The sequence below is a fragment of the Sceloporus undulatus genome, chromosome 7 (assembly GCF_019175285.1).
Source record: "Sceloporus undulatus isolate JIND9_A2432 ecotype Alabama chromosome 7, SceUnd_v1.1, whole genome shotgun sequence".
Classification (NCBI taxonomy): domain Eukaryota; kingdom Metazoa; phylum Chordata; class Lepidosauria; order Squamata; family Phrynosomatidae; genus Sceloporus; species Sceloporus undulatus.
This window is the reverse complement of record NC_056528.1, coordinates 4,275,058-4,297,524: the sequence shown is the minus strand read 5'-3', so window position 1 is coordinate 4,297,524 and position 22,467 is coordinate 4,275,058. Positions and strand designations below refer to the sequence as shown.

Genomic DNA, 22,467 nt, shown 5'->3' with positions numbered 1-22,467 from the left:
CCTGGCATCCGTTGGCAGTCTCCCATTAACAAACACCAGGTGCTGTGGGCTATATTTCAATGGAAGGTACTGATAAAAATCATCTCTGGGTATTACGCACCAGCCAAAGCCATCGGCAAATGGTATCGCCGAATTTCCGTGGCATAAGGAGCATAAAATGCCAGTTTTTAAAAGGGTTCGCCCCTCATTTGTCAGCAGACAAATGAAGAAAACATTTCTCGCTGGAAGAAATATAGCACAACTGAGATTGTGAAGGCGAAGGCTTTGCCACGAAATTGCAGCAAAGATGGCCATAGGACAGCATGCGTACCCTCTCCAATGTTTCACAGGTGAAGACTGTATGTAATAATGTAGTGCTATGAGCGTCAGACTGTGCGTCTAGAAACCAGGGTTCAAATCCCTGTTCAGCCATGGAAACCACTGTCCTTGGACAAGCCACACTCTCTCAGCCTCGGAGGAAGGCAAAGGCAAACCACCCCTGAACAAAGCTTGCCAAGAAGAGTCTTAGGGTTGCCTTAGAATCGCTGTAAGTCAAAAATGACTTGAAGGTATTTCTGTAATGCAGAAGCCCCTGCTCACAAATCTTTTGAATGGGAGACTAGACACTCACAAGCAATTTCTTACAAACAAAAATCCTCTTGGGAAAGGAAAGGTTAAAGAGCCCTTTGCTCACTCACTCCCTTCTCTGCTTGTGCCTTCATCTATCTTCAGCCTAAGAGAAAATTGCTGAAATGCATCAGAGAACAAGAAAGCACTGGACAAGGTGGATTTGTCTTCCAGAGTCTTAGTCCTCTAGATGTTGGACTGCAATACCCAGCATTCCTCATCATTGGCCCTGCTGGGGGTTGCAGTTGCATCTGGAGATCCCCCTGGTTCCCTCCTTCTTTGTAACCGAAAAGCTTCAAATGCCAGTCATCTTTTCTTTCTCGACTGGCTCCTTCTCCCCCTTTGGAGGCCCCAGAAAGACAGAGATGGGGGACTGAAAGAGGGAAACCAGCTGGAAAGTTTGTTTGCTGCCTCGAACGGGATTCTAGCGCTCTTCCGAATTATTTGTTCACCTGCTCCTTGGGCCAGATTCAAAGCCCAGGCGGAGATGCCATCAGAGGGGGCTTTGTTTGCAAACACCTGCAAAAATCAATGCGGCAGCCCTAAGGTAGGCACAGCAAAAAGTCCAACGCAAACCCACACACATTCCTGAGCAACACAGGATTTATCAGAGAAGGAGACACCCCCAACACACATCTCAAACACCGTAAGACCCACCTGCCAGATCAGACCAAGTGCTCCTCCACCTCATCCAGCATCCTCACCAGAGCGTGGAAAGGCTTCTTTGTTGGATGATACCTCCCAGACCTTCCAAGCTGGAAGATGTACTCTAAAAGCATAACCTTTTCACCCACACTGGCTTGGGTAGTTGCTTGAGCATTGCACTGGCACTCTGGGAGACCAGGGTTCAAATCCCTGCTCAGCCATGGAAGCCCACTAGGTCCGTGACATATTCTCAGTCTCAGCGGGAAGGCAAAGACAAAATTGCCTCTGAACAAATCTTGCCACGAAAATGAAAGGGTCACCTTAGGGTTGCCAAAAGTTGGAAACAATCTGAATCATAGAATCCTAGAGTTGGAAGAGACCTCAAGGGCCATCCAGTCCAACTCCCAGCCATGCAGGAAGACACAGTCCAAGCACCATTGACTGATGGCCATCCAGCCTCTCTTTAAAGACCTCCAAAGAAGGTGACTCCATCATCCTCCAAGGGAGTTGAAGGCACACATCAACTACAACATCTATGATGGATCGAAATAATTGCTTCTGAAGCTTCAAGGGTCTGTTTGCTGAGGATATGGGAGGAAGCCTCCAAGGTAGCTGCTTTCAGCTCTTGTGCTGTTGTTGTTAACCGTCCCGACTCATGCAAACCCTTTGGATGAGACATCTCCAAGACTTCATATTTTCTACTGCTCTGCTTAGGCTGAAACCTTATTTGAAATCATGTTAATTCTCCCATTCAGGAGAAAGGTGGGGTATAAATTCATTAAATGAATGTATGTCTGTTACAGACTGCCAAAATAAAGCTGCTTGGGGTCTCTTTGGAGGTATGCTGTTTAAATGATGCATGCACCCTAAGAATCTGGAAGCTTCACCAAAGCTGCACTCCAGTGCTTAGGAATGGAGTGAGGCTTTGGCGCGACCTCCGGACTCTTAGGATCCATGCGTCATTTAAATAGCATACCTCCAAAGAGACCCGAAGCAGCTTTATTTTGGCAGTCTGTAACAGGCCTATGAATGAATGAAATGGGCTAAGGAAACTTTGCATTTTCTAAAGTAACTGTCCATCCCCGTCTATAAAATCCCCACAACAATCTCAAACAGAGCATGAAAACAACAGCCTTCTCCCTCCCACAAAGCAACTGTTATTTGGAGGTATACTGCATCACAACACAGAGGTATCATTAAATCGCCACAGCCTTTCTTTCATGTCAAAAAGCATTCTCTCAATCTCTCATACACATATGCACACCCACTGCTTTATGTTCCCAAGCCAAATTCCAGTCCATAGAGAAAGTCCAATGAACAAATAAATGCATAGAGCCAATGGCCTATTCACACCAAATGTAAGCCAGGTTGTATTTCGTTGAATTGCAACTTGTTGTTGCATCGGAACCCATTTTCACAAAGAAACCGTAGTTTGTTGGCCACCTACAAGACACACTTTGAAGCCCTGGCTGATGACTGACTTCCCGAGATGCATGTTCAAATGGTGGCTTCGTGCTATATCTAAACTCAGAAATGGGACTTATTTCGGGCTTATTTTTCCAATTGTCCAATGTGAAACAGGGGCTAACAAAAGTAAAGAGAAAGAAACAGAAACCAGAACTATGATTTGCATGATCATCTTCTAGATTAAACATCAAATCCTGGATTAAAGACAAAACTGTGCATGGTATACAAATACAGCAACCAATGACCAGGACTGCTTCCAGATGTTTCACCAAATCCAAAGGATTTTGGGACCAATAGACAAACACACCCTATACCCAAAGGTTAACTAACCTGTTCCCCTCAGCCAAAAGTAGCACAAGTGATAAGAGACCCACATTGCTTGCTTGCCATAGCTCTGCCTTCCTTAGTGCTAGCCTTACCCATGCCATGAAGAAACTACAGTCTTTCAGGATGCACAGCACTGAATCCATAGCCTGGTTTTCACAAATGCCCAGCAAAGCATCACACCTGTGTTAGATATATATCACTGCAGCTCCTCTGCACAGAGACATATGTACACACCCCTGGCCCAAAACTTGAGGAAGTTACTTTGAAGGACTACAGCTCCCAGAATCCTTTCTGGGAGCAACAGTCCCCAAAAGCCAAGTCCAGCTGTGAACCTGTCTACATCAGTTTGATGGTCAATGTCCAACCTGGAATGGAGTGATGATCGTTTTAGTCCAATGCACTTTGGAAGAAGTTGTGTTCAAGTGTTGGAGCAGGACGTTGTATAACAAAAAGCATGCCGGACCTACCTTCCACACAGTGTTCCACTTCTTCCAGGTTACGCAGAGTAATCCGCATGAGGCTGGAGTTGAGCATCAGTTCATTCTTGTGAGCAGGCCACATGTAGTGTGGGGCGGGATTCACAAAGAAAATCCGTGTGTCTCCTGTGGACACCTGGTTGTCACAGATCATGGGGTCCCCAAAGCCCCCGATCACCACTTTGTTCCCACCATCCAAGAGGATTTCATGAGTCACAACCTCCTTGCCTTTCAGGTACCTCCAGACCCGTACCTGGAGAAATAAAAGGAGACCGTGTATTATTAACAGGTAACATCAGCTTACAGAAATACTCCCCAGGGAAGTTAATTTCATTAGCTACCCTGCAAGAAGCCACAAAATGATGCAGCCAGAAGGCAAGGTGACAAAGGAATTTGCTATTTTGGTTCACGCCGCCTTGGATTTGTCTCTCCCTCAAGACTCATTTGCTCACTTTTAAAAACCTCTTCCCCTCCCAAAATCTGCTCTTGCCAAGCAGCCTCCTGATTTAGATCCTCCTTTGTCCCCAAACAAAATGCAGGCAAGGCTGTTAGTGGGGAAGTCTTTAAAGGGGAATTAAACCATGGAAGAGGATGAGGCTAGCCTGGCTACAGAGAACCTCCAACTTCAGAGGCAGTCTACCTCTCACTGAAGGGCACCATACCCATACAACTACCATTAGGATTCGGTCAGCCATTTGCACTTACTAAAACGCCGGGGGGTGAATTTAAGAACTAGGTACATGATTTCTTCACTGGATCCCTTGTCATTCCCCCAACCCTGGGAGACTTATAAAAACTAAGAAGTCCTTTTGCCAAAATCCAACTAGGCTCTGAGTAAAGAGCCAACCGGCTAACGCACAAATTCTTGACTCTTCAGCATTCATTTAATTGATGGATACCTTAATCGATAACTTAATTCCGGAGAGAACATTTATGCTGGGATTCCAATGCAAGTCAATCACTTTAGGTACCAAAATAAATTGAATTAAGCTGGCTCTTTCCGTTAGCCAACTTCGAACATAATTTATAACCTACTTATTATTTAGCTAGCTCCCAGAGCTGCATTTTTCTTTCTCCTTTTGAGTCAGACTGCCATGCTACCTACTTTTAGCACTTCAACTATCATGACTGCATCCTCTGGTATCCTGGGATGCATAGTTTGGTTAAGGCACTTGAGCTCCCTTGCTAAGTATTCCAAACATCCCTTCCTACACTGCAAATCCCAAGATTCAATGAAGCAGCCATGTCAGTTAAAATGGAATCATATTGCTGTGTAGTTCAAATGGGCCCTAAATCAGAGGTGGAAAGTATGTAGTTGTAGAATTGCAACTCCCAGCATCCCTCGGCTAAGGCTGATGGGAGATACAGTTTAGTAACGTCTGGAGAACTGAATGGTTCCCAGCCCTGTCTGCTTTTTGAAAAATCTAGTCTTTGGAAGTGCTCTAAGAGTGAGTCTCTTGGAACTGAAACGGCAGCTAAAATTGCTTTAAATAAATGCATACATCAGCAATGGACCGCTCTTATGGGAAATGGTGCCACAAGAGACAGCAATCTCTTTCCAAAGCGCACTGCGGTACCTATACTTGCATGCATGCATGTTGGCTGACTCTTCGAGTTGAGATTCAAAGAAATTAACTTTTCCAAGCTCTGCGGAGACCAGAGAGGCAAAAGCGTGAGCCAAGCCCTTCTTTGTCTGATGCCACCTCCAGCCCCGTGTTGGAGCCAGCATGGTATAATAGTTTTGAGTCTTGGCCTGTGACACTGGGAGACCAGGGTTCAAATTCCCACTTGGCCATGATGGAAACCCACTGGGTGACTTCTCAGCCCCAGAGGAAGGAACCTCTTTTGCAGCAATCTCTCCAAGAAACCCCCATGATAGGGCCACCATAAGTGGGAAACGGCTTGACAGAGCTCAACAACCAGGCCTACAGACCCTTTTGCTTCTGTCCATAGACACATTGTAGGCTCACGCTACATTTGGGCACAAAGACCACCATGTATCCCCCTGACCAGACCTTTGACAACTCAGAAAGGAAGAGCAGAGGCCACCAAACCAAACTGTAAGAAGGATCTGATGTGTGTGGGCCTCAGTGATATCCAAGAAGGTATAAGGTCCTTGCCTCGGTGCGACTAAGCCAACTTTCCACACAGGAGGGAAGAGACTCAAAAGGTTATGTTTAGCTGCAGTAAAGAGGTGCCAGTAGTCTCAGGATGCAAAAGACTGACAGATGATAGGAGTTGCCATCCTCCATGTAAGAAGGGGAAGAGATGGACACAGCCAAATGAGATGCAAAAAACAAAGTCGTTTTGCGTGATTATAGCTCCCAGTATCCCAAAGCTAGTGAAGCTAGTCTGAAAAAGTATCATTTTCTAAGTTCTGGATAGACCGTTAAGGGAGGGAAAGGTAACCTCTGGCCATGCACAAGCTTTAGCTTCTAAGGAATGAGGACTTCAGAAACTGGTTCCCAATTAAAACGGCGCAGCAGCCAGAAGGCTCCTGTAGACAAGGCAGAAAGGGAGAAGAAACTTTTTTGCGGAAGGAGTAGCTCCACCGACTAATAAGACAGAGCTAGATCCAAATAGGTCTCCGGTGGTGAACTCTGGCCCCTTCCAGAAAGAAGAACCAAGAAGAAAGACAAACTGGGTCTTCAAAAAGGAAGAAACTATTTACTGAGCTCCAAGGCAGAGGAAAACGGTCTTTGGTTCACCTCAAATCGAGTTAAAGGCTTCCAGCTATCTAGTGCAAATTCTGGTTTTTTAAAAAAGAGAGAATATTATGCTGGAGTAGCTTGAAGGAACTTGTCTCGAAGTAAAAATGGTGGTACCGCATATGCATTTGTATGGAATCCGCTCGATATCATTGCTAATTTTAAGATGGGAAGATGGGGAGCAGTTGTGGAATGAGCTAGGAGCTGGAAAGCTCAGGCCAAGTCCGATGTGGGAAGAACGGGACGGTTGCAAGAAATTTAATATTGGCCCCTGAAGATGACAGCAATAGGCTAGAAAGCTGGGCCACAGCTAACAAAATGAAATTCAACATGCACTTAGGGCAGAGAAATGAATTGCACAAATATAGGACCTGGCTCAAAGATACTCTATGTGAAAGGGATCTTGGAGTCCAAGTAGACCACAAGTTGAACATGAGTCAACAGTGCAATGCGGCAGCTAACAAGGCCAATGCGATTTTAGGCTGCATCAATAGAAGTATAGTGTTTAGATCAAGGGAAGTCATAGTGCCACTCTATTCTGCTTTGGTCAGGCCCCACCTGGAATATTGTGTCCAGTTCTGGGCAACACAATTCAAAAAGGACATTGAGAAACTGGAGCGTGTCCAAAGGAGAGCAACTAAAATGGTGAACGGTCTGGAAACCGTGCCCTATGAGGAAGGACTTAGGGAGCTGGGGATGTTTAGCCTGGAGAAGAGAAGGTTGAGAGGGGATATGACAGCCCAGTTTAAATATTTGAAGGGATGTCATATTGAGGAGGGAGCAAGCTTGTTTTCTGCTGCTCCAGAGACTAGGACCTGGAGCAATGGATGCAAGCTCCAGGAAAAGAGATTCCAGCTCAACATTAGGGGGAACTTCTTGACAGTAATGGCTGTTCGACAGTGGAACAAACTCTTTCCCCAGAGTGTAATGGAGTCTCCTTCCCTGAGGTCTTTAAACAGAAGCTGGATGGCCATTTGTCGTGGATGCTTTGACTGAGAGTTCCTGCATGGCAAAATGGGGTTGGACTGGATGGCCCTTGAAGTCTCTTCCAACTCTATGATTCTATGGCGGGTTACAGACCGCCAAAAAATACGTATTAAATACATATTAGGGTTAGGAAGGGGCACTGCTTCCACACACCCCTAACTCTAGTACGTAATTAATACGTACAATATGGCGGCGGCCGTCCCACACGGCCGCCGCCATATTGACATAGCGGACGCTGTGCGTCAGCACGTCACGCGGCGCTAATGACATCGCAAGTGCGCCATTGGCGCCTCGCGGTGTCATTAGCGCGCTGCAAGAAGAAGCTCCATTTTGGAGCTTCTTTTTTGCTCCGCGCAGGAGCCGTGCAGTGTGGCTGCTGTGGCTCCCTCGCGGAGCAAACAGCAGCGCCAGAAGACCGCCGCAAAGCGGCGGTCTGTAAAACACCATATGATTCTTCAGTCTCAGTCTTCCTCCAGTTATCGATTCGTGCCCAACAAACTTTCATACTCATCGCTACTAAATTGTTTGGACTGTTGTTGTTGCTGTTTAATATATGGAATACTGATTGTTTCACAGAATTGTTAACATTTTTTCGTTTTCATTTGTTGGCTTTCGCTTTTGAGTGGTTTGGGGAGTCAAGTCCTGCAGCCCTTCGCTCCTAATAGCATTACATTCAGTATCTCGACACACACACACCCAAAAAATGACTGGTGGGTGGTGTTGGGATATAGAGTCACAAGGAAACTGTACAATGTGGGTTTTAATAGTAAACAGGCATTAAAGGGTTACCGTGAATCCATAATGATTAGGCATTTAAACAGGAAGTGGCATCAAAAAGATAGTCAACAAGTGCCTGCAAATGTATCTCTATGTTGCCAGTCTGAAAAGGTGGCTGGATTCTTTGTGACACCAGAGGGAGAGGCAAGGCCTAGTAGGCCTCATGGAGCCTTTGCTAGAGTAGTGACGAGCATTTTACCTCAGAGAGTGTTGTTACTAGTGTGGATGGTGGATGGCGTCAATGTACAGTATATATTGTTGCACACAGTGGAACTTCTAAGAATAAAAGCCTCATCTGAGAAAAGTTTACAGTATCTCTTTGCTCATTGAGAAAGGGAGAGGTGTTTCTCCACCTCACAAGCCGCTGACTACAGTCACGAAGGTGGAAAACCTGGCGCCAAACATTGACGTGTTGCCTCACACACTGCGCAACATCAAAAGCGCTTTAACAGGAGGTCCAAACAAACAAACAAAATACATCTTAATCCAACACAACTTTAATTTACCGTACATACTCGACTATAAGTCAACCTCAAGTATAAGTGGAGGGCGTGTCTTGGGGCCAAAATTGTGGATTTTGATATGATTAAGTCGAGGGTAAAAGCTAAGGGCATGTAACAAAACTTCTAAAGGATGAAGCCAAAGAAAACAATGCCAAAGGACTCACAAAATCCCAGGAGGCATAACTATTTGTATTCATACTAAAGGCTGGCTGGATGAGAGAATAAAGTGGACACATTATATTCTTGCCTTTCACTAGAGGATGGTTCCCTTTTTATAACTAGAATTAAAGTACTGTACTTAAGTTGACCTGTAGATAAATCGATTTTGGTTTTGGAGAGCAATTTTTAAACTAATTTTTCTATTCTTTGGGGATTTTTTTTTTTTAATTCAGGTTTGTTCGCTGTGATAACACAGTGTGATGGCCACCGGCTTTGAAAGGGGATGAGATCAATTCCCAGAGAAGGAAAGAGAAGAGCTGTTTATCATAGTGCCCATGTGGAACTGTCAGTACCAATGGCAGTCTACCTCTGAGTACCATTGCTGAGAAGCAAGACTGGGAAATGAGCATGCCTTGGGCATTGCTGGAGACAGGTTGCTTGAGCAGCCAGACCTTTGCTCTGGTCCAGAAGGTTTTTCCTTATACCATCCAAGGGAGAACTGAGTTGGAGAAGGGTGGATTTCAAAGTTCAGCTCCTTTCACTTGCTCTCCTGCCAACTTGAAAGAAAAGGCATGGGGAAGGAAAGAGGAGTAAGCTCACATCTTTGAGAAACCACAGACATCCCCCCCCCCATCACTGCCATGGTTTGTTTTTCACAGTTTCCCCCCATTGCAGGCTCTGCTCCATAAAATGCAGAACCGCTTCAAGGAAGGTGAACTGTTCCAGAGAGTAGCCTACTTCCCCGTGACACAAAACATGCATTTTGCACCATCAAAGGCACACATTTCTTTGCCTGGGAAGAATCTGACAGGGCAGTGCAAAGAAACACAGGAACACCACACGCAGACGCAGAGAAAACACAAGCTCCGGCAAGGAGAGGCCATCCGAAGCCACAGAGATCCAGGGAATGCAGCCCCACCTCCGCCCCAGCAGGCACAATGCCAGCTTAAACGGTGCCAAGGGAGGTACACAAGCCTTTGGCACCAGCTGTTTGCCAAGCTGCGCCCTGCAGGTACACTTTACCCCAGATTCAAGTCGAGGCAGCAAAAATACATACACACACACAAAGACAACACACAGTGAGTCCCCACCTGCTTTCTTCACAGAAGAAGAGGTGGTTTTGGAACCTTATAGGAGCCCACAGGACAGAGACAACGCTTGGCCTCAGATCCCCAAATTGAAGATGCTGAAGAGACTCAAAATAACTTTGCTGCTCGAGAGAAGGAGGAAGGGGTGCTGTCCTTTTGCAGCCAGATTTTGGGGTCCTCCACCAAGATCTGCCAGCTAGGATAGAAAACTAGTAGAGTGATGGAATGACAGGAGAAGCCATCATTGTGAAGCAGTTGCTTCACTCTTCCTTATGGAGGGGGTGGCTCTGGCATAGTTTTGTCACACAGGCAGATCCAGGGTGACAATGTCCTCACCCTGATAATTTAAGTCACCCTCCCATCTCCATGTGTGGATGCAAGAGTTGGACAGTGAAGAAAGCTAATAGGAAGAGTATAAACTCATTTAAGTTGTGATGCCGGGGATACTCTAAACAGCCACCAAGGCTAACAAATGGGTCCTAGAATAGATTACACCTGAAATCTCCCTGGAAGCCAGGATAAATAAATGGAGGCCTGTTACAGACTGCCAAAATAAAGCTGCTTTGGGTCTCTTTGGAGGTATGCTCTTTAAATGATGCATGGGTCCTAAGAGTCCAGAGGTTGCGCCAAAGCCACACTCCATTCCTAAGCACTGGAGTGCAGCTTTGGTGCAGCTTCCGGATTCTTAGGGTGCATGCATCATTTAAACAGCGTACCTCCAAAAAGACCCGAAGCAGCTTTATTTTGGCAGTCTGTAACAGATCTGAGACGGTCATACTTTGGCCACATCATGAGAAGCCATGACCCTGGAAAAGAGGAAACTGGAAGGCAGGAGAAAGAGAGAAAGACAGCATGCCAGATGGTTAGACTCAATCATGGAGGTCATAGGCCTGAGCCTGGAGGTCCTGAGCAGAGCAACTGAGGACAGAATGGCTTGGAGGTGACTCCTCCATGAGTTGAGGCCAACTGGAAGGCAGCTAACAACAGCAGCAGCAAAGCGAGTCCATAAAGTTAACTGGCCATCTTTCCTTTTCAGACAAACATTTCTCTGTTCAGGTGTTCTCTTCCTAACAAGGGGCTTTGTGGCCTCACAAAGGATTGGGGACAAAGTGGATCTCAAAGGCAGTAGCCTTTTATCTTGCAAATGGAATTTAAAGTTGCATTTCCTGGACTGAGTCTCCCAATACCCACATGGTCAGAAGGAGGTGCCCACCTGCATCAATACCCTCCCATACCGTCTAAATAAAGGACTATTGTACGACTGCAACACCTTGACCAAATGCAGGGCTATGACAAGCGTCATCAATATATAGAGAGATCTTGTCACACCTTTGAGACTAACTGAAAGAAATTAATTGGCCACATGAGCTTGATGCCTCTGAGGAAGTAGACTGAAGTCTAGGAAAGCTCATGCCACCCACTTCTTTCTTTAAGTAGTCCTCTAGTCTCAAAGGTGCTACAAGATCTCTCTAGGCACTGATTCTACAGACTAACACGGCTATGTCTTTGAATTCTATCATCAATATATATTTTTCTTTCTTTTCCCTGTATCGTTTTTAACCCCTTTGCCTGATGAAGAAGCCAGTGGAGCTTCAAAAGCTTATATAGCATGTAGAATGTGCATTTTGGTATCAAAGGTATCAAGGACCATCTAGTCTAACCCCACTGCCATGCAGGAATACTCCTGGATGATGCTGTGTTTTGCTATATGGCCAACACGGCTACCCCTGGGTATGATTTCTCTGTCCTCAGTACAGAGAAAGCAGAGAATATGTGTCTGCCAGCCATGCTTACAGCTCTTATGCTGGCTTACAGTGGAAAGAAAGAATGGAAGGGGAAGCTCACACTTCAGCGGATGGCAGCCTCCTCAAGAAGAGACAAGGAACGCATGAAGGGCAATTGCAGACTCCTGGAGCCCTGAGTCACCTCTAGCGCTGAAGGGTTTTTCATAAGACCTTGATGGAAGAGAACCCAGCCTGAGAGATAACAGTGACATTCAATCCCTCTGTGACCAGGAAAAAAAAATCCTGGTGTGTTTTAAGAGAGATTTATAAGACAGCAAGAGCAGAGGGCATGAATTTTTAAACTCTTTTTATTTTTTGGTGAAATGCTTTTAGTTCAGATCTTACTTTTAAATGAGAGCTAGGAGCGTTAATGGACACCGCCGATCAATCAGAGTGGGAAATTCCCATTAAGATTGTATTGGGGTTAATTGGAGCTGATCACCCCAATCCCACGTAAAAAGGAAAGGGGAGCGCTGCCATTTCAGGGAGACAAAGAGAGAGGAGGACTGTCTTTTCAGGGAAGACAGTGGTGAAAGGTCTTGAAACCATGCCCTATGAGAAGAGACTTAGGGAGTTGGGGATGTTTAGCCTGGCAAAGAGAAGGTTAAAAGGTGATAAGATAGCCCTGTTTAAATATTTGAAAGGATGTCATATTGAAGATGGAACAAGCTTGTTTTCTGCAGCTCCAGAGAATAGAGCAATGGATGAATAGAGCTACAGGAAAAGAGATTCCACCTCAACATTAGGAGGTACCTCTTAACAGTAAGAGCTGTTTCATAGTGCCTTAGAAAGTGGTGGAGGTCTTTAAACGGAGGCTGGATGGCCATCTGTCCAGGATACTTTGACTCTGTATTCCTCCTCCAACCATATGATTCTATGATTTCTAAAAGCACAACAGGCTGCCTCTTTGCTCTTCTTGTTCAGTCACACCATCCCAAGGAGGCAAGATCCGCAGCCTCCATCCCAACAGCATCTGCCTTCCATCCTTCCTCTCTTGGCACCAGATTCTTAATCAGCTGGCAGGGAAATTAATGTCTAGGAGCAATCTGCAATTGTTTAGACAGCATTAGCTCTAATTTCTTTCATCAGCTCTGTATCTCCACTTATCTCTGGATATATCAAAGGCTTCCATCCGGGAGGCTTTAGAATTTAACCGGCACAGATAAGGAGGCTCAGCGCGATAACATGGGCACATCTTGCCAGTCACATCCACACGGACCACCCAGTCCAACACAGCTGAAGTTTCCCACCACGAGAACAACCCAAATACATGAGAAGGCCGCACATGTTATAAACCAAAGGTCTGTTTCCAAGCTGTTGGGTACCTCCCAGAGACTGAGAGGCAGAAAATCAAATGCAAATGGGTGAACATATGCAGGGCGTCAAGCAACAGATTCACACTACACAGCACTTGCTGATACGCCAGTTACAACAGTCTTCCATTGCATGAAGCAGCAATGAGAAAAATAGCTTGGCATCAACAGCGGCCCAGATCCAAGCTTGAGGTATTGTCGCATCCCTCCCCATTCAATGTCCATGTGATTTCTTTTCTCCATCCTTCCTTCATTTTACCCTTGCAACAACCCTGCAAGATAGGTTAGCTGGAGAGTGCAACTATTATTACCATGGGTTTATCTGCCAGGTGGAAATAAAATGCGTGCATTGCCTCACTGTAACAATTCTCACCCACCAATAAAATTCTACTTTGGTCCTCAAATTTCTAACGTATCAACAACTCACAACCAAAACTAAGCATTTAAAAATACCATTTAGGCAACCAAAGAAAGGGGGGTTTGCAAAGACACCGGGGGAATGAGAACACAGCAAATGCAAGCGTTCTAGCTGCGAAGAAGTTTCAACATTTCACTCTCTGAAAGGATAGAAATTTGGAGGCTGACGGATTATTTCATCCGAGGGGTCCTCATTTTGCCCCACCAATAGCTCCTACCTGCACATTATACCTCTGTAAAGTGCCATAAGCCCATTTGGTGCATGTGCCTTCAAGCCGCTTGCCAACTTATGGCGGCCCCATCAATTTCATAGGGTTTTCTCAGGCAAGGAATACTTAAAGGTGGTTTTGCCAGTTCCTGTCTCTGAAATACAGAGTACCCACACTTGGCCTTCATTGTCAATCTCCCATCCAAGTGCTAAGCCTGCTGACCCTTCTTAGCTTCCAAGTTTGAAGGGGATCTGGTGCCTTTAGGGTAGTTAGGCCCTCCAAACACTCATGGCTTACTTCAAAACAGAGAGGTGCTGTGGTGGGTAAATTTAAAAGGAAGGTGCAGCAGTAGCAGGACATTAACCATGCATCAATCTGCCTATGGAAATACAAACTCCCGCTCCCAGTTTCAATGCATCAGGACTCACTGTATCCTTAAAATACTGGAAAATACTGAAAAACCTAGAACTAGTAGAATTTTAGTCCCTTCTAAATCAAACCTTTTGGTCATTCTTTAGCTAAAAATTTGCCAGTGTGTCCACAAGGGTCAAAGCCGGCTGCCATTCTTGTATCAGTTATTCATCTCGACTTTCGAGTCAAACAATAGAAAGAGGCTGGAAAAACTAGGACAAAAAAGGCTTCTAGGAGCCCATCTGGAGCCAGGTTTTCAACAAGTTCTCTTCTTAACTGGTGGCTTTGAAACTTTTCCAGCCAGAAAGTGTAAAAAGAGAGTCTTGCTCTGCTGCGGATGTCTGGGCTTGGGTTCCCTTAACAGCAGCTTTCCGAAGACGCTCCCTTTTTGGGGTTAGCTTCTCTTTTAAGGAGGTTACTCGCTGTCTAAAAATACATAATTATGCGCCAAAGCTTTTAAACTCTCCCAATCAAAAACATATGTCTTTGCCTTAAAAAGGGAGCTTGCTCAGATTTAGGAGAAAGGCTCTTTTAATAAAAGAAATCAAAGGAAAATTGGTTGCAATCAAAACAGAATTATTTTGATGCAAGTGGTTTCCAGACGAGGTTTGTATCGAACTGAGATCTAGCGCCAATCTGGGTGAATTGAGCCACTACTCCGAAGGCATGACAACCAAGGACAAAGCAAACACAAAGGAACAAGGACAGTATTCACTTCCCCAAATTAAACTGTTGTGAAATCAGGCCTATATCTTTTATTCTGTAAATCAATTACGTTTGCGCACAAGTGACACCGAGCCTTCGGAAATCCCATTAAGCGGAAGGTGGAAATGGAGCGACCAAGATTTCAGGCCAAGATTTCCAGCTTTATGACGGTTCAATCAGAGAGCGCAATATGGCAGGCTTTTGACTGAATTAGACCACCGGTCTATCCAGCTCAGAAACGTCTTTGTGGATTGGCATCAGCTCGATAAAAAGGAGGTAGACTTTTCCCAAGCTGTACCTACAGATATCCGCTGTACCTGGAGGTATCAGACCTTCTGCATACAAAGCAAGTGAAGCTGTAGTGGTTCACCTTGAACACTTCATATAAAGTCCTGGGTTCAATACCCGCCATGTATAGGTTGATAAAAGGTTTAAGGTAGCAGGATGAGGAGGAAGAACCCAGGAATGGCACTGCCAGGTAGAACAGAAAACATGCTCCAAAATGGACAGCCTGACCCAGTACTGTATAAGGCCCCTCTAAAAATGGCAATGGTTTCCCTAGAGAAGAAAACAAGCCTTGTGTGCTCAGAGGCATTGTTACTCAGCTTTCCCAAACACTGCTCCAAGACAGAAGACAGCTTTAGCTCACATGGATGTCTTGGACAGAAGCATAGTGGTGAATATCCACTTATCAGCTTGAACTTGTTTGGTGGGGCCTTAAGATTGCAGAGTTAACATCTTTCACTTCCGAGGCTCGAAACACCTGGGAATCTAGGAGTCCTCTTGAGATGCATGAATCTGAAGATAGATCCCTATTCTGAACAATAGGGAAATCTGGTGGAATTCACAGTCACAGTGCTCCCTGGCCATCACCACCACTACACCATTACAAATCCCTATGTGCTGATATATATTCTTTCCACCACCTCCCCATTCTTCCATGCGCTGGAGGAACTCTAAAGAAAGCCCACCTTTTCCACTTGGTTCCTCCACTTAAGGTCATGAGATCAGGAGAAGAAGAGCCATCAAAAGGCAGAGTTGGGGAACATTAATCCAGCTTCTGAGAGCTGGATTCCAAAAAAGTAATTTTCCCCAGCCCTGAGCATAACCCTGTTCTCTCTCCTAATGGTTGCAAGTTCTTTAAATGCCCAAATGGAGAAAAGGTGTTAATGCATCACACAAAATTCTCGCAGGAGGTCAGGTCAGCATCACAGTCCGCAGTGGCAAGGAGGAATTCCAGGGCGACAAATAGGCTCGCAAGAGAAAGACATATTGCACCAACCTTCTGCTGCACAGGTTTCTGTGTTGGCCACAAAGGAAAGAAACCATATCTTCTACACCCTGCAAAGAAATCACATGGGCTGGGAAATGAGGGATGGAGTAAGGCCATTTCTTCTACAGTGGGACCTTGTTATCTGCTGGGGTTTGGTTCCAGGATCCCCTGTGGATAACAAAATCCGTGGATGCTCAAGTACCATTAAATATAATGGCAGAGCAAAATGGTGCATTTCATAGAATCAAAGAGTTGGAGGGCCATCCAGTCCAACCCCATTCTGCCATGCAGGAACTCTCAATCAAAGCATCCCCATTGACAGATGGCCATCCAGTCTCTGTTTAAAGACCTCCAAAGAAGGAGGCTCCACTACACTCCAAGGAAGGAATGGGTTCCTCTGTCGAACAGCCCTTACTGTCAGGAAGTTCCTCCTAATGTTGGAGGAATCTCTTTTCCTGGAGCTTGCATCCATTGTTCCGGGTCCTGTTCTCCAGAGCAGCAGAAAACAAGCTTGCTCCCTCCTCAATATGACATCCCTTCAAATATTTAAACAGGGCTATCATATCAGCTCTCAACCATTTCTTTTCCAGGCTAAACAGCTCCCTAAGGCATTCCTCATAGGTTTCAAGACTCTTTACCATTTTAGTCACCCTTCTTTGGACACCCTTCAAGGAAGACTATTCTTGCTAGGAAATTCTAAGAGTCGTCACCCCAAAATGAGCCTTCCTCAAGCTCTGTCCAAGACAGTTAAACCGAAAGCTGGGGACAGTGGGGCTGTGTGAACTCAACCTGTTCAGGACAAGGGCGAGCAGAAGCTCAGCGCTGGCCTTTGCATCCTGCAACGTTGCTTCTCGTTCCAAACCAAGGCCTCCCAGACCTTGGCCTGACCCATCAAAGGAACCCTTTATAAGACGGCAAGTTTTAACAGCACACTGTCTCCCTGGAAGTGAGAGGTGGCAGCCTTCCAGGTCTGCGTAAAGACACCACTGTCTCAAGAGACATGTTCACTTATAGGCCAAGCTGCTGCTGCTGCGGCGGCTGTGTATGTACGCATTCAGACAGACAGCATGTTGTAGTGAGCTGAGCAGTAATCTTGAGACCAGGGTTTGAATCCCTGCTGAGCCATAAAACCCACTGAGTGACCTTGGACAAGTCATACACTCTCAGCCTCAGAGGAAGGCAAAGGCAAACCCCTTCTGAACAAATTTGGCATGAAAACCCCGTTAGCCCTAGGGTCGCCATAAGTCCGAAATGACTTGAAGTGACACAACAATGTGCCTTCGAGGCTTACAGTGACCCCATGAATTTCATAAGGTTTTCTTTGGCAAGTAGCGTTCCAGAAGTGGTTTTGCCAGTTCCTGCTGGTATACTGGGAAGTAAAGCCATGTTATGTTCAACAGCGCTCAGGTAAATCGTCTGTATGGCACTGCCATACAGCGTTGAAGGGAATAAGTCTCATTTAAAGGTGAATTCTTAAAGCTGTCCCTTTTCCTATTCCGGCTCCGCTACTCTTGAGTAAAGCAAGAAAGCGGTCATCTTTCCCCACTCCTGATCTTTTACTTTCTAAGAATATTAACTTTTAATAGTCTATCCACTCCCAAGATCCTGAAGATGAGCAAGAAGAGTCTCATGCCTCCTCACCAAATTCTTTTCATTTAAAATCATTTCATTCCTACTACTTTTTCAAACATTAAAAGACATGATTAAAAAATGAGGGTGCACTTCAGATTATAGTTCTTTCTTGATGTAGAAGAGGTGCTGTAGGAAGGTTCAGAGGACAGCATGACGGCAACTGGACCCCATAAGCTTATGGGGTCACCATAAGCTGATAGGCAACTAGGAGGCGCATTCATAAACACATACAGAACATTTGCTAAAGTGGGTGAGCAGAACAGAGGATATTCCCACAATGTGGCACTGGGTTCCAAGTCATAAAATAACCTATTTCTTAGGGAACACTTTAGGATGAATTTCATGCATTCTCCACCGCTTTGGTCTGCCAGGAAAGTCAAGGAACAGAGTGGACAGGCACCTGCTCGATCTACTCGAGTGTAAGGCATAGGATGCTACAGGATGGAATTCTTTGCACCCCCAAAAGACACCATAAGCTTATGACACAAAGTTCACTCGGAAACCAATAAATGCATCTGGGCATGTTTGGTGTGTGTGTGTGTGTGTTTGCAACTGGAGAGCTGGGTAGGGGAGCACACCGGAAACCAACAAGTGGAAGAGGAAGAGAAGAAGCGGTCTGATTCAACCAGAGAAGGGGGGGAGATTGTGAAGAATTTGCAGCCATCTCATTGTATGTTCAAATACACACACACACACACTCACACACATGTGTAGTTTTCAGAGAACACTTGGCAACGTTGTGAATGGGTGTGCATGCCCACGCCCTTGGAGACAACTTTGTGCATGAGTGTTTACAAACACACACATATACAAATGTAATTTTCCAAACACACTTGGAGACAACTCTGTGAATGAATGTGCATCCCCATGCCCTTTTGTGCATTCAGTCATACACACACACACCTAGTTTTTGGAATAGATTTGGAAACAACTTTGTGCATGAATGTATGTGTACGTGTGTGTGTGTGTGTGTGTGTGTGTGTGTGTGTAATTTTAAAAATATACTTGGTGACAACTTTGTGAATGGATATGTATATCCACACTCTTGGAGACAACTTTGTGCATGAATGTGAATGTGCCCTACACACACACACATGCACTTGCAGACAACTTTGTGTATGAATGGCCACATACACATACACACATGTAGCTTTAATACCCTTGGAGACAACTTTGTGAATGGGTGTGCATACCCCACGCCCATGAGTGCACCCACAGACACACAAAGACATACACACTACTCTTTACAATGCACTCTGAGGCCAGCTTGTGTGTGAACATGCACATACACTCAGAGAGGTTTCAGGAGGTGTTGGGTCCCAGTGGCCTCTGTCCCTGTCATGCTTTGCTCCCATTCCTCACCCTTCCCAAGTTGTGTGTGTGCATACACAACTTTGGTAGAAGGAAGAAGAGCATGAAGGGTACAGGGGTCCTCCAAAGATGGGGAAAGGAGAGAAAAGGAGTGGGAATACACAACTTTGGAAGGGAGGAGAAGAGCATGAAAGGTGCAAGGGTCCTCCTAGGATGGGGAAAGGAGGGAAAACATGGAAACACACAACTTTGGAAAGGGGAGAAGAACATGAAGGGTGTAGAGGTCCTTCTAGGATGGAGAAAGGAGAGAAAGGGAGTGGTTTAGTGTGGGAATACACAACTTTGGAAGGGGAAGAAGAGCATGAAGGGTGCAACGTGCAAGTGTCCTCCTAGGATGAGGAAAGGAGAGAAAAAGAGTGGGTCTGGTGGAAACACACAGCTTTGGAAGTAAGGAGAAGAGCATGAAGGGTGTTGAGGATGGAGTAAGGAGAGAAAGGGACTGGGTCTGGTGGAACCATAGAACTTTGGAAGGGAGAAGAACATGAAGGGTGCAAGGGTCCTCCAAGGATGGGGAAAGGAGAGAGAAAGGGGTCTGGTGGAAACACACAACTTTGGAAAGAGAAGATCCTGAAGGGGACAAGGTCCCCTGGAGATGCCCCACCAAGTTGTGGGAGATGCTTCCTTCTTACCTTGCAGGAGTAGGTCTGGTGGACAGGATCCACGTTGACGATCTCCTCCACGGTGCCGGTGAGGACCACGTTGGCCTCCTCTTCCCTCCTCTCCAGCTCCCTTTCGGGGCAGCCCCCCTGGCCAAGCCCCCCCAGGAGCCCCAGGACCAAGGCAGCGATGGAGAGCAGCCCCAGGGGGGCTCCCCTGCTCCCCCACTCCATGGCCAGGGAGGCACAAAAGGCAGCAGCAGCAGAAGGAAAAGAAACACACTAAGAGATGGCAAGAGAAGAGGAGGATCGGGCCCTAGCAGTTGCCCAGGTGCCCAGCTGGCATGGGAAAGGGGGTGCTTTGGTCCCAAGGAGAGAGAGAAGAGGAGAAAGGAGGAGAAAGAGGCAGGGATGGGTGTCTAGCTGGAGATCTCTCCTCCTGCGCTTGCGAGCCTCCTTCTCTCTTTCTCTCTCTGTCTCTCTCTGTCTGTTCTTTTTTGCCAGTGTGAGAAAGAAGGGAGGAGGGCAGAAGGGATTTGCATGCGATCTGAATTGCTGATAAGGGAAAGGAGGAGGGGGCGAGGAAGGAGAGAAGGGGGGAAGAAAGGAAAAAGGAGAGCCCCCCTTGGCTGGCTGCCTCCTTTGCTCGCCTCCTGGCTGCGAAAGAAAAAGGAAAGCAGCAGCAGCACTGGCGATGGAGGGGGGAAGGAAGGAAAGAAGGAGAAAGAGAGGCTGAGGGAGGAGGACGCCCCCCGGAGGAAAGTCGGGTTAATGGATAATCAGGGCCTCTCAACGTGAGGGGACTTTTAAAGGTGCAGCTTCAGATGGACAGAAGGAGAAACAGAAGGAGAAGGAGGAGAAAGACAACAGCCACTTTATGCTTCAAGGCTAATAGATGTAGTATAGGGGACACCCGGCTTATGGAGACTCCATGAGAAAGGGATCTAGGGGTCCTAGTAGACCACAAGTCGGACCGGAGGCAACAGTGTGATGCAGCGGCTCAAAAGGCCAATGCGATTCAAAGCGGCATCACTAGAAGTATAGTGTCTGGATTTCAATAGAGCATAGTCCTTTCACAAGTTCATAGCACCATCTGCTTGGAAGTAAGCCCCATTGAATTAAATGAGAGTTGTTCCTTCCCGACAAACTTGTGTTGGATCACAGCCATGGTTTCTCTGTCAGTAGACAGTATGGCAAAGCTTGGGGAAGTTACTTTTTTGGATTACAGTTCCCAGAAATCCTCAACCAGGATGACTAGTGGTCACACTATTTGAGAGATTGCGGAAGAAGTCGCCCCAAAAAAGTAACTGTTCCAAGCTCTGCCACGAAGACACACCAGCTAACTCCTTGACTCCTGTTAATTATTTATTTCCTTATTACAACTAGAATTCATATTATAATAATAATAATATTAATAATAATAACAATTTATTACTTCTATTTCCCGCCTCTCCCTATGGATCGAGGCAGGATCACAACAAAACCGCATATAATCATAGAAGTATCAAACGTTAAAATCCTCTTAAAATAACCGCCCTATAACATAATAATACAGTGTAATACATAGAATCATAGAATAATAGAGTTGGAAGAGACCGCAAGGGCCATCCAGTCCAATGCCTTGCCATGCAGGAAATCCAAATCAAAGCATCCCCGACAGTCAGATGGCCATCCAGCCTTTGTGTGAAGACCTCCAAAGAGGGAGATTCCAGTACACTCCAAGGAAGGGGTGTGTTCCACTTTTGAACAGCCCTTACTGTCGGGAGGTTCCTCCTAATGTTGAAGTGGAATCTCTTTTCCTGCAGCTTGCATCCATTGCTCTGTGTCCTAGTCTCTGGAGCAGCAGAAAACAAGCTTGCTCCCTTCTCAATATGGCATCCCTTCAAATATTTAAACAGGACTATCATATCACCTCTTAACCTTCTCTTCTCCAGACTAAACATCCCCAGCTCCTTAAGTCTTTCCTCATAGGACATGATTTCCAGACCCTTCACCATTTTAGTCACCCTCCTTTGGACACATGGCTCCAGTTTCCCAATGTCCTTTTTGAATTGCGATGCCCAGAACTGGACACAATGTTCCAGGTGGGGCCTGACCAAAGCAGAATACAGTGGCACTATTACTTCCCTTGATCTAGACACTATACTTGTATTGATGCAGCCCACTTACCAAACCATAGTTATCATCCTCATCATCTTAAAAGTATCAATAATCCTGCCCTATTCCTATCTACAGGTATTCCTATTCCTGTCCTATATTACAACAGATGAATCCTTTCAAAAACTGGCTTAAAGATATTTCAGTTTTTCATATGGAAAATCAGAGAACAAGGCTGAAGATCTTATAAAGTGTGAAAGAAAAAGATGGTTTAGGAATCCCAAATCTGAAATTACACCTTGAGGCATAGTGTTTTACATGGCTGGAGAAATTGATAACCTTAGAAGATAGAAGATCATGAGAGCCGGAAGGGAAAGACTTGAGATATGAACGGCATGCTTATCTAGGATAGGAAAAAGATAAGATAAACCAAGGCTTCAACAACCGCCGTGTAAGAAAGACATTTGAGTAGATGGTTAAAGAAGTAGTAGTAATGTTATGTATTTGGAGATGATGAGACCTGAAGATTGGTTGTCAGTATATGAGTTTTGTACGTTTAATATAAATATCCTAAAACAGAGACTCGGGGCAGCTCACAACATCCAAGCGATCAATGGTAAAATTACATTAAACTACCATTCAAAATAATAATAATAATAATAATAATAATAATAATAATAATAATAATAATAATAATAAAGCATAATTAAAATGATTAAACAAAACAGTACAATTTAAATGATAAGAACAGAACAGTCTTCTCATTAAAAGCTCTTTCTGTCAAACCTTCACTTCCCAAGAGCCAGAAGAAAAACAGAATCTAAACAAAGAAAAAGGACATAAAATACATCCATAGACTAAACATATCATAAATGCGAGCCTAAAAAGATCTCTAATGTCATTTGCAAGATGCACA

At 45.4% G+C, this 22,467-nt stretch overlaps 1 protein-coding gene across 4 annotated transcripts in view; it reads right to left on the bottom strand.

Annotated features, from left to right (window-relative positions):
* Positions 1-20,157, bottom strand: part of AGRN (agrin) — a 268,660-nt gene extending 248,503 nt beyond the window's left edge. For all 4 annotated transcript variants that reach the window (XM_042479221.1, XM_042479223.1, XM_042479222.1 and 1 more), the window contains exons 1-2: positions 19,488-20,157; positions 3,513-3,774 (exon numbers count right to left, since the gene is read on the bottom strand). In XM_042479221.1, coding sequence (XP_042335155.1) covers positions 3,513-3,774; positions 19,488-19,688 — 463 coding nt within the window. In that variant the 5' untranslated portion in view covers positions 19,689-20,157. The remainder of the gene's footprint in view (positions 1-3,512; positions 3,775-19,487) is intronic.
* Positions 20,158-22,467: the final 2,310 nt, after the last annotated feature.